The 12,422-nt window shown below is 36.2% G+C and overlaps 1 protein-coding gene across 1 annotated transcript; it reads left to right on the top strand.

Annotated features, from left to right (window-relative positions):
* Positions 1 to 3,793: 3,793 nt before the first annotated feature.
* On the top strand, positions 3,794 to 4,732 carry LOC311610703 (olfactory receptor 4L1-like; the record flags this gene model as incomplete). The annotated part of the gene is made up of 1 exon (XM_084862231.1): positions 3,794 to 4,732. One exon carries the CDS (start codon positions 3,794 to 3,796, stop codon positions 4,730 to 4,732), a length of 939 nt encoding a protein of 312 aa, XP_084718357.1.
* Between the last annotated feature and the right edge of the window lie 7,690 nt (positions 4,733 to 12,422).

Genomic DNA, 12,422 nt, shown 5'->3' with positions numbered 1-12,422 from the left:
TGCTAAAGTAATACATTAAAATAATTTTCACAAGAATAAGCAAAGTAAAATAAGAGTTTAAGTTTTATTGAATATAATTTACATGGTATAATATTCACCTATTTTAAGTATACATTTTAATGATTATTACATTTGTATAGTTATCCAACTATCACTACAATCTTATTTTAAATAATTTTCATCATCACAAAAAACAAAAACAAAAACTCGTGCCCATCTGAACTCAGTCCCCAGCTCAAGGTGACCACTCTACCTCTATGAATTTGTGTTACCAAGGCATTTCATATAAATGAAATTACACTACATGTGGTCTATTATGTCAGGCTTCTTTTACTTAGCATTATGTTTTTGAAGTCCAACTATAACTTAGAATGATTATAATTTTTAAAAGGATAAAATCAATAGAGATTGAAATTGCATTTATATTCTTAAAATGCCTATAATGAAAGATGAAGAAAATAATTACCTGAATAATTTTTATATTAATATATTTTATATTATATTAATGCATGAGCAAGAACAAAAATGTTCATATCCAAGTACTTAATAAAATAAGTATTGGCTCATTGCTTTCCTAAAAGAGATTTATATGGAAAATTCTCAGGATTGTAATCTCAGATTTACATGAATGACTCAGATTGAACACATATGCTCTCAGCACTCATTCTGAGCCTGACCAAGAGTTTATACTTGTACCATCTGCCTAATGCTCACCACATCCCTTTGGAGTAGTCCTGTCTCTAAGACTTGTGAGGGTTTCCTTAATTATGTGGATCTTGAATTTTTACTTACTAAATAAGGTGTGGAGAATAAATATTACTAATTTCATTCCTAGCTCTAATATTATTATCCAAAGTGAATCACAAATTGAGTAAAAATAATTATAATAAAATGTGCAATTAATTGTTCAAGAGAAAGAAATTTTTCTTCCCTAACAGAATTTTTTTCTAAACTGTATGATAATTTCTTTTCTTCTATTTATATTGCCTTTGTATACTCATAATGTAAGAATAGGCATATGAGGTGTAGAACTAAAGAAATATTTTTAGAAAGTTTGCTTGAGAAAAGCAGAAGAGTGATAAGAGAAACAAATTCTGGGAAGGCCATCCCATAAATGAATGCCAGCTTTCCCTCCTAAGTAAAAGGGCATAATAAAATATTTCCTAATCAATTTATGCTTAATTGTGTTAATTTTGTTGTTAATCCTCACCCGAGGATATTTTTTACATTAATATCTTCTTGATACCAGTCATTGTATTAATTGTTGTTTTTAATCCTCACCCGGAGATACTTTTTACATTTATTTTTAAGAGTGGAAAAGAGGAAGAGAGGGAGAGAGGAGGAGAGAAAGAGAGAGAGAAAGAGAAACATTGATGTGAGAGACAAATCAATTGGTTGCCTCCCCCTTTATCTTCCTATTGGGGCCAGCACCACACCTGCAACCCAGGTAGGTGCCCTTGACCAGGAATTGAACCCTCAACCTTTCGGTGCTTGGACCCACTCTCCAGCCACTGAGCCAAATTTTTCTGTTGTATCTTGGGGCATAAAATTCCATGTAGCAAAGGTATTCATTCCCAAATTATAACTGGCATATTCATTCCATCTAATAATTATCAACACTTGTCATTCTCAAAGTGCATCTAATTATTGCAATCTCTGTCACAAGAGTCTCACAGCAAAATTTCTGCTCAAGTACATGATAATAATGTAGCACAGCCCTTCACAAAAGGCATGGTGTGGTGGTGGTCCTCTCTGTGCTCCTCCAGACCCAGTCTCTCAGCATCCACTCCGTGTACTCCTGAAGGTTGTCCTACGGGAAGTATATCCATCACCTTCATCTTTATTTTCCCTAATTTATAGGCACCATCTATTTCTTAAAGTATATAAGTAAGGAAAGTAATTGAAGGAATTAAGTTTGGATAATGGTGATAGGATACTTTTGACAAGAGCCTGAGTAGAAATGAAAATAAGGTGAGAATTACAGGTCATTGGAGAAAAGAGAACAGACACTGCCTATGCATCTTCATACCTTAATTCAATCCCTTTTCTAAATACAGCATTCTTTCTTTTCACTGTTTTTAATTATTTTCTTCCTCTAAATTCTCACACATTCTCTTAAGCCTATCCTTTTTGTTTATTGACCATGAGAATTGTTTTTACTTTTAAAATGTTTTGAAGATAATAACTTAGAGCCATATCTGAAGTGTCACTTAGAATTGGTCTCCATTATTTTAAAATTTGTACAAGTTACATATACCCTGTAATAAATTTAATAGTTTCTTGTATGATTTATTGCAATTTTTGTTTGATAATTATGTCTCTCTAGATTGTAAACTCTCTAGACCAGGGGTCGGCAACCTTTAAGACATAAAGAGCCACTTGGACCTGTTTTCGAAGGAAAAAAAAAACCTGGGAGCCGCAAAACCATTGCGACATTTAAAACAAATATAACACTGCATATATTGTTTCTTACCTTAATGCTATATACCCGATCGTGCAGAAAAAGGATTTTTTCATTTAACAAAAAGAGCCGCATGCAGCTCCGGAGCCGCAGGTTGCCAACACCTGCTCTAGACTATAGAGCATCAATTTATTCTGTATAAGAAAAAAATAATGCAGTTAATTACAACATACAGGGATTCCAATATACTTATTGAATCATATCTTCTATGGAATTCAGATGGAACATATGAATTCAATAAATATTTAGTAATATAATAACTTAACCATAAATACTTATTTCTTTAATTTGGGAGGCAATATGGGATATTAGTATGAGGGCAGGTTCGGCTATTAGACTGTCTGGGCTTGATACCAGCTTTGATCCTTAGCAGGAGTAAGTCATTTAATACTTCTATGCCATAGTTTCCTAATATGCAAAAATTAGGATAATAATCATACTTGGGATTGTTATGAAACTCAAATGTGTTAATGGATGTGAAAGAGAACAGATTTTAGCACACAATAATCACCTAATGTTAGTGATCAATTTTGACCACTCTAGATCTCATGAACAATGTCTAAAAAGTTGAGTAAAGACAATTTAATATGATATATTACAACCTGGAAAAATCCATATGTTAGGATTGAATTATTTCATTATTTCTAAAATAACGCATATGTACGCTTACACAAAATACACATACTCCTTACTGAAAACAAGTGCAAAAATATCTGCGGTTGAGCCCATGTTTCTCAGTATAGTACAAAACAGAAACCAAAAAGCAAAATTATTTTTAATGAATTCAAAGACTTGTTTACATGTATAAATTCATTTCTAAAATTCTGTGTGTACACTTGTTTATTTTATAATGATAGAATAACCTCTGCAAATTAACTCAGAGATATAGGACAATACAATTTCCTCATCTCCAAATCCTAATTCCAAATATTGAGGTAACATAATCTCAAAGGGTGACACATAAAGAAGATTATAATAAAAAGACAAAATAAACATTAATCTAGTTATTATCTAATTTTTGACATGAACATATTAGTGGCAAAGTTATGATTAATTGATGAATATTTTTGATAGACTAAAGTAGAAAATAAGATTTCACTTCTTCAAATACTCTTTAATTACTAACTATAAGAATATTGTTACTAAGTAATGTGACTCATAAACTAATCTCAAATTGTAAATAGTGATATGCTGATATATTTCAGATGCTCTCATATCACCAACTATTATTCATTAAATAGAAATAGAAAAACATTGGTGCTAATTGTGGCTTAATTTCTTTTTTATTCTTTTTGTAGAAAAGAACTTCTGGGACTTTACTGATTTGAGTAAATGGATCTCAAAAATGAATCTGTAGTGACTGAGTTTATTTTACTAGGATTTTCTGGACGATGGGAACTTCAAATTTTCTTCTTTGTGGCATTCTCCTTGGTCTATAGTGCTGTTGCACTGGGAAACATCCTCATTATAGTCACAGTGACACTGAGCACCACCCTTCATTCTCCCATGTACTTCCTCCTTGGGAACCTCTCTTTTTTGGACATGTGTCTCTCCACTGTCACCACACCCAAGATGATCACAGACTTGCTCGCTGAACACAAGACCATCTCCAAATGGGGCTGCATGACCCAGATGTTTTTTATGCACTTCTTTGGGGGTGCTGAGATGACGCTTTTGATAGTCATGGCCTTTGACAGATACGTAGCCATATGTAAACCTCTGCACTACAGGACAATCATGAGCCGTCGCTTGCTGAATGGGTTTGTGATCCTTTCATGGATAATTGGGTTTATACACACCATGAGCCAGATGGTACTAGTAGTGAATTTGCCTTTCTGTGGCCCCAATGTGGTAGACAATATATTCTGTGACCTCCCCCTTGTGATTAAGCTTGCTTGTATGAAAACTTATACCCTGGAACTGTTTGTCATTGCTGACAGTGGACTACTCTCACTTATCTGTTTCATCCTCCTGCTGGTCTCCTACGCTGTCATCCTGGGCACTGTGTGGCAGAGACCATCTGGAGGCCTCTCCAAGGCTCTGTCCACGTTGTCTGCACATGTCATTGTAGTCACTCTGTTCTTTGGACCTTGTATCTTTATCTATGCCTGGCCATTCAGTAGCTTTGCAGGCAATAAAATCCTTCCTGTATTTTACACAGTTATCATACCCTTCCTGAATCCGATCATTTATACCCTGAGAAATCAGAAAATGCAAGTGGCCATGAGAAAATTACCATTCCTACTTACTAGCTCTATGCAGAACTTCTAAATTTAAGCACAATAAAATTAACACTACCCTCAAATACTATGCTAACAGACTTGAATAGATTATACATAGCACATGGTTTTACTCTTCTTATGTTAAAATCATAACCAGTACAGAAAAAAATAATAAAATATTTTAATGATCACAAAGAAGTTATAGCATATAATAATTAGCAGCCTGCAGTTAAACAGACATAAAATCAGTGAGTACTTTCACATAGTCATTCAATATATATTTACAGTACTAATAAAAAAAATATAACTAATTTGAGCTTTAGTCCTCTTATTTGAAAAGATAATATGTCATACTTTCAAGGGAAATAGATTCATGTCACAATACTATCTATAATAATAAAAGCATAATATGCAAATTGACTGAACGATGGAATGGATGACCACACTATGACATGCACTGGCACCAGGCCAGCCAAGGCAGGTGTGATGCTATTGGTAGGGGGCCCATTATTACCCCGCAGAGGGAAACCCTCTGTGGGGCAATTAATGAAGGCTTCACGATTGTTCGCCCCAAAGAGAGAGGCCGAGGCCACCCTCTGCACAGCAATCAATCATAGAGTCTAAGTGGGTGCAGCCTCCCTCTGCGGGTTGATCATAGAGTCTGTGATCAATCGTCCCACAGAGAGAGACCCAGGTCACCTGGCTGTCAGTGATGCAGTAATGGGTGGGGTCTCCCTCTGTGGGGCGGTCAATCTGGGGCCTTGTGATCGATTGCCCCACAGAACATGGCCCAGGCTACTGGCCAGCAACACTCTGGCAGGTATGCAGGGCCGGCCAGAGATTGCCCTGCAGAGGGAGGCCCAGGCCAGCAAAGTGATGACACCCCATGCCCATCGCCTGCAGAGAGAGGTGACCAGTAGCAGGGGAGAGAGAGTGCAGAGAGAGGTGACCAGTAGCAGGGGAGAGAGGGTGCAGAGCCAAACAAATGGCAAGCAGTGGCAGTGTTGGGGGCAGGGCCAGCTGCCAGCAGCCTTGGGAAGAAAAGCCCCAATAAGCCCTCATTGCTGGCCAGGCCTAGGGACCCTACTTGAGGGGTCCCAGGTTGCAAGAGGATGCAGGCCGGGCTGAGGAACACTCCCCCACTCCCTCACTCCATGCATGAATTTTGTGCATCAGACCTCTAGTATATAATAAAAGCCCAGCAACCAAATGGCAGAATGACCAGTCATGAGGATGTGCACTGACCATCAGGGGGCAGATGCTCAATGCATTGGGAGCAGCTACTCAAAGGGTAGGTCCACAGTGGCTTGACTAACTGGGTTGAGAGGCTGCTCCTGCAGCAGGCCCCACCACTGCACAAATCCCATGCACTGGGCCTCTAGTTTCATTATAAAGGAAGATGAATGATAAGCAAAAAGAATCCCAGAGGTTCCATTTACCTAAAAATATTCTAATTATATTAATTGAGAACTTAGTTTGCATCTCATGCTCTAATGTGGAATGGTGGTAGATAAGATTTCTTCTTTTCAAAATATATCTTTGCTGTTAACAGCGTTACAGATTTCCCTTTTTGCTCCCCAATGACCTTCTTCCTCCCCACCTCTGCCCCTTTCTAGGCTTTCAACCCACTATTGCCTGTGTCCATGCGTTAATCATATAAGGATATAAGGATATAAGTTATTAGGTTCACCTCTTCCCTCTCCCACTGCATTCCCTCTGAGGATCTATTTTGTTTGTCAGTTTATTATGTTCATTAGATTCCACATATAAGTGAGATCATATAATAGTTGTCTTTCTCTGACTGGCTTGTTTCACTTGGTGTAATACTCTCCCAGTCCCTCCGAGCTGACTTAAAGGGTAATGGATTCTTTTTTTTTTTTTAACAGTTGTATAGTATTCCATGGTGTAAATGTACCACAATGTTTTTATCCACTCATCTACTGATGGGCAGTTGGACTATTTCCAGATCTTATTTATTGTAAATGGTATTGCTATGAACATAGGGGTGCATACATTCTTTCTGATTGGTGTTTTGGGTTTCTTAGGATATATTCCTGGAAGTAGGATCACTAGGTCAAATGGCAGTTGCATTTTAAATTTTTTAAGGAAACTCTACATTGACTTGCATAGTGGCCGCACCAATCTGTATTCCCACCAAGAGTGTACTAGGATTCCTTTTTTTCCACATCTTGCCAGCACTTATCATTTGTTGATTTATTGAGGGTAGTCATTCAAGCTGGTGTGAGGTGGTACCTCATTGTTGTTTTCATTTGCATCTCTCTGATGATTAGTGACTTTAGGCATTTTTTCGTATCTCCTGGCCATTTGTATGCCTTTTTTGGAGAAGTGTCTATTTAGGTCTCCAGCCTATTTATTATTGGGTTATCTGCCTTCCTATGGTTGAGTTGTATGAGTACTTTATATATTTTGATTATTAACCCCTTATCAGATGTATCATTGAAAAATATGTTCTCCCATACAGTGGTTTTCCTTTTCATTTTGATGCTGGCTTATGTTGCTGAACAGAAGCTTTTTATTTATATAGTCACATTTGTTTCTTTTTTCCTTTGTTTATTTGCCTTCGACATCATATCAGTGAAAATTTTGCTATGCGATATGACTGATATTTTGCTGCCTACGTTTTCTTCAAGGACTTTTGTGGTTTCACAGCTTACATTTAAATATTTATTTTATCCATTGTGAGTTTATTCTTGTGTATGGTGTAAGTCAGTCTAGTTTCATTTTTTGCATTAAAACACCACTTATTGAAGACATTACCTTTACTCCATTGTATGTTCTTGCTTCCTTTATCAAATATTAATTAAGCATAGTGGGTTGGGTTGATTTCTGCATTCTCTGTTCTGTTCCATTGATCTATATGCCTCTTCTTATGCAGTACCAGGTTAAGGTTTATTCTTTTATATGATGATTTGCTTCATTCTTCAACACTAAGGTGACTTTTGTTTTAAGAACTCAAAGGCTGGTTTTGAGTTATGATTGAATTAACTTATTTATTATTAAATTGAGTTATTATTGAACTGACTTCTCCTCACCTAGAAATGGGAGGAAAAATAAATTCTCTACAGGTTTAAACATCCATCTAATTAAACAAAGAGAAAGAAAAAGGAAAAAATAATTGAAAACATATAAATAATAAAATGTTGGACTCCACTTTTGTCTTTTTACCTAATATCATATCTCCATATATAAGCAAAATAGACTCCTATTTATTTTGTTACCCTGTATTTCACATAAATAGGATTAAAGTCCACTGTCTAATAGAATTATCAAACACCAGTGTATATAACTAAAGAGAAATTGGTCTTAAAATTTTTTGCCTAGCTGGGTGTGGCTCAGCAGTTGATCATCAATCCAGGAACCAAGCGGCTACTGGTTTGATTTTCAGTCTGGGTTGCAGGCTCAATCCTCAGAAGTGGGCATGCAGGAGACAGCTAATCAATGATTCTTTCTCATCATTAATGTTTCTATCTCTCTCTTCCTCTCCTTTCCTCTCTGAAATCAATAAAAATATATTTTAAAAATGTTTTAAACTTGCACTAACCAAGAACAACATAATTTTAGAGTAATGAAGTATTACTAATTTCAAAATAACATATGGATTTAGGAACTTAAAAGAATGAGAAGGAAACATTTGGAATGCTAGAAAGCAATAAGCCAGCCTGAATCACGGAGGACATGACTGGAGTAGAAGTGTTGATAATAATTTATTATTGGTTGAGTAATAAGCAACCATATAAAGTGTTAAGGAATTCTGTAAGCAAAAATGGAACTCCCATTTGACCTAGTGATCACACTTCTAGGAATATATCCCAAAAAACTAGAAATGAGAAAGGATCTATGCACCCCTATGTTCATAGCAGCACAACTTACAATAGCTAAGATTTGGAAACAGCCTAAGTGCCCATCAGCAGATAAGTGGATTAAAAGACTGTGGTACATCTACACAATGGAATACTACTCTGCAGTAAAAAAGGAGTTCTTTCCATTTGCAACAGCATGGATGGGACTGGAGAGCATTATCGAAATAAGCCAGTCAGAGAAAGATAAATACCACATGATATCACTCATTTATGGAATATAATGAACAACATAAACTGATGAACAGGGACAGATCCCGAGACAGAGGAGCATTGATCAGACTATCAAATAGGGAAGATAGGGAAGGGTGGGGGAAAGGAGGTGAGATCAACCAAAGGACTTGTATGCATGAATATAAGCCTAACCAATGGACATGAACACCAGGGGGTGAGAGCATGAGTGAGGGGGGGAGGGGATTGGAGGATTATTGGGGGGATGAGGACATATATGTAATACCTTAATCAATAAATAAATTTAAAAAAAAAATTCTTTAAGCATTAACATGGAAAATTCCCCAAGATATGTGGAAAGTTATAAATAAGGTACAAGATATTGTGCATGATATTGTTTTAAAAAATCTTAACTTCCGTGGCTTAAAGTCTTTTTATTTTTTTAACTTTATTTTTATTAGTGACACTACTACAGTTGTCCCTATTTCACCCTCCTTTGTCCGCCTCCACCCTACCTCCACACCCTCTTTCCTCTGGTCATCAGCACATTACTGTCTATATCTAGGATATATGGATGGACAACAGACATTATGAAAAAACTAGAAACCCGGTGCATGAAATTTGTGCGGGGGGGGGGGGGGTGTCCCTCAATCCAACCTGCAACCTCTCCAATCTGGGACATCCCTCTCACAATCCAGGACTGCTGGCTCTCAACTGCTTGCCTGCCTACCAGCCTGATCAATGCCTAACTGCTCCCCTGCCGCCCGATTGCCCCATAATGCCCTCCCCTGCCAGCCTGGTCACCCCTAACTGTTCTCCCATGAAGGCCTGGTTGCCCCTAACTGTCCTGCCCTGAAGGTCTGTTCCCTCCCAACTGCCCTCCCCTGCAGGCCTGGTCACCCTCAACTGCCCTCCCCTGCTGACCATTTTGTGGAAGCCATCTTGTGTCCACATGGGAGCAGCCATCTTTGACCACATGGAGGAGGCCATCTTGTATGTTGGAGTGATGATCAGTTTGCATATTACCTCTTTATTATATAGGATGCTCAATATCACTAATCATCAGAGAGATGCAAATTAAAACCACAATGAGATATTTCCTCACACCTGTCAGAATGGCTACCATCAATAAATGAACAAACAATTGATAGCAAAACATTTTTTAAAAGAAAGGATTTATTAGACCATAAAGGACCAGATAATGTCTAAACCACAAGCAGCATCAGTGGGTGGAAAAGGCAATGTGTCCATTATCAAAGAGTTGAGGAGCACTTAAAAATTTTTATTTATTGATTGATTTTTAGAGAAGGAGGAAGAGAGAGAGATCAATTTGTTGTTCCACTTATTTATGAATTCATTTTTTGTATGTTCCCTACTGAAAAAATCACACCTAATTAATTTTTCTCTTACTTGAGAGAGCACAGCCCTAGAGAATGTATAAGAAAGCATAATGCTCTCTTACTTAGGAAGACTTATTCCTGAAAAGTTTTTTGAACACAACATATTATTTTACTATCTAGCTCTTCTGCACCAAAACTGCACCAGCATATTTACCACTAAGTAATCTCAGTACTTTAACTTATTAAACATCAATGCCTTCTTACCACTTATATGAATTATTTAATAAGATCACTGTTACTGATAAAACGTCAAAATCAAGAATCTAATGAGATCCAGTGGGACCTTAGCAAGCCTACATTTTGAATATTTAGTCCTTAAAATTTTCTAATTTTAGTTTACATTCGAATAATTACCATTGAAAGGAATCTACAGGCTGAAAGTTGCCGTAAACCCCAAGGAATATTCCCAGTTGCATCACAAATTAGTAAATTTCACAATTTATTATTATTCACCATGAGAATATATATTTAAGGAAAAATTCTGGAATATTCAGTTGATCTTTTCATCATAAGAAAGAGGAGGATAGCTATATGTTTGAGAGTAGTATTGGATTCCTGGCAAGGTGAAATTTTTGGTCATTCTTTGAATTTTTTTTTTAACTGAGAGGAAGAAGAAATAGAACAAAATTCAAACTCTTTGTCTGGGACATCTGCCTTTAAATGCATGAGGATATGATAATGCTGCAGAAACAGAGAAAGGGTAAGATCTAAATTCATACATATGGCACTTCCTACTCTGTTTCTCAAATACACTGCCTGTTATGTCTTCCTGATGCTTAATATTATTTTAAAGGGCCTAAATATTTAATTACACTATTATAAAAAGTGAAAATGGCAATAACTTTGGAAGATTCACCATTTGTATTTAAATTTGAGTATCACACAAATGACTGATTTCCCCCATGATAAATCAGAGGTTATGTGGAGGAGAAAATCCGAATTCACAAGTCAGAAGGAGTAGGCTGAGTTCCAGAGACAACCCTCACTAACTTTACAAGTCGGCAAACCCCTTTGTCCCCTACTCAACTATCATGAGTTTCCTGCATATGGTTCTATTATACACCAATGTAAGGCTCAGATTTAGAGATCTTAAAACAAGACAATTCACAAACCTTAGCTGAATTAGATAAGAAAACTTTACATGGACCCTTCCTTGAACCTCCATGAGTTCCTACCTTGAAATGTCCCATTTAAGCAGTCACCATTTCCTCTGGGATTAACTGCAGGGTAGTGACAAAAGATATAGTGACATACTGTCTACTTCGCATTTTTTTCTAGAATTTATTTAATCACTGAATGTTTTCTTAGTTCATTTTAAGTAGATGTGAATTGACTACTAATCACCTAATTTCATCTTTATATTAATGCTGTGAAGTAAAAAGAATGAATATATTATTACTCCTTTATAAATTTAAACATCAGGTTTCAAAGGACTAAATGACATTTAAGTTTATAGTTTCCAAATTGCAGAATAATTCCCAAACCAATTCTCTTCCTACAATATTCATGATACTGTCTAAAACCTTTAAGTATGAAAGAACTACAGATGTTTCCATCATCTAATTTATCTATCCCATTTGTTTGATAAGTAATTATCTGGGTAAAGATTTGTTCAATTGAGTGAAATTTTATATAATCTTCATCTCTAGTATCAATTAAATATTATTTAAAATATATTTTATTGATTTTTTTACAGAGAGGAAGGGAGAGAGATAGAGAGGTAGAAACATCGATGAGAGAGAAACATCGACCAGCTGCCTCTTGCACATCTCCCACCTGGGATTTGCCTGCAACCAAGGTACATGCCCTTGACCGGAATCGAACCCGGGACCTTTTAGTCTGCAGACCGACGCTCTACCACTGAGCCAAACCGGTTTCAGCGAATTAAATATTTTTTATGTTCTTCAGCCTGATCCACATTTTTAAAAACTTGTAGGGTAACAGTATATTTTAACAACTTGACTCAGCCTACCCCTTCTGACTTGTGAATTCTGAATTCTTCCTCCATTTTATCTCTGAGTTATCATGGCAGAAAATCAGTCATGTATGTGATACCCAAATTTAAATGCAAATGGTGAATCTTCCAAAGTTATTGCCATTTTCATTTTTTATAATAGTGCAATTAAATATTTTAGTGCAATTAAGTATTATTCCTATGTTTTGACAACTTAAATATAAAAATAAATACAGTATCAGAAAAGACACTATCATTTTCATGCTTTTATTCACTGTATTCATATTAGCAGGAATAATATTAAGGAGACTCATTTTAAAGCACAAAAATAAGTCA

Source organism: Pipistrellus hanaki, assembly GCF_964339955.1.
Source record: "Pipistrellus hanaki genome assembly, chromosome: 1".
In the NCBI taxonomy this organism is placed as follows: domain Eukaryota; kingdom Metazoa; phylum Chordata; class Mammalia; order Chiroptera; family Vespertilionidae; genus Pipistrellus; species Pipistrellus hanaki.
This window is presented reverse-complemented; position numbering and strand designations above follow the sequence as displayed.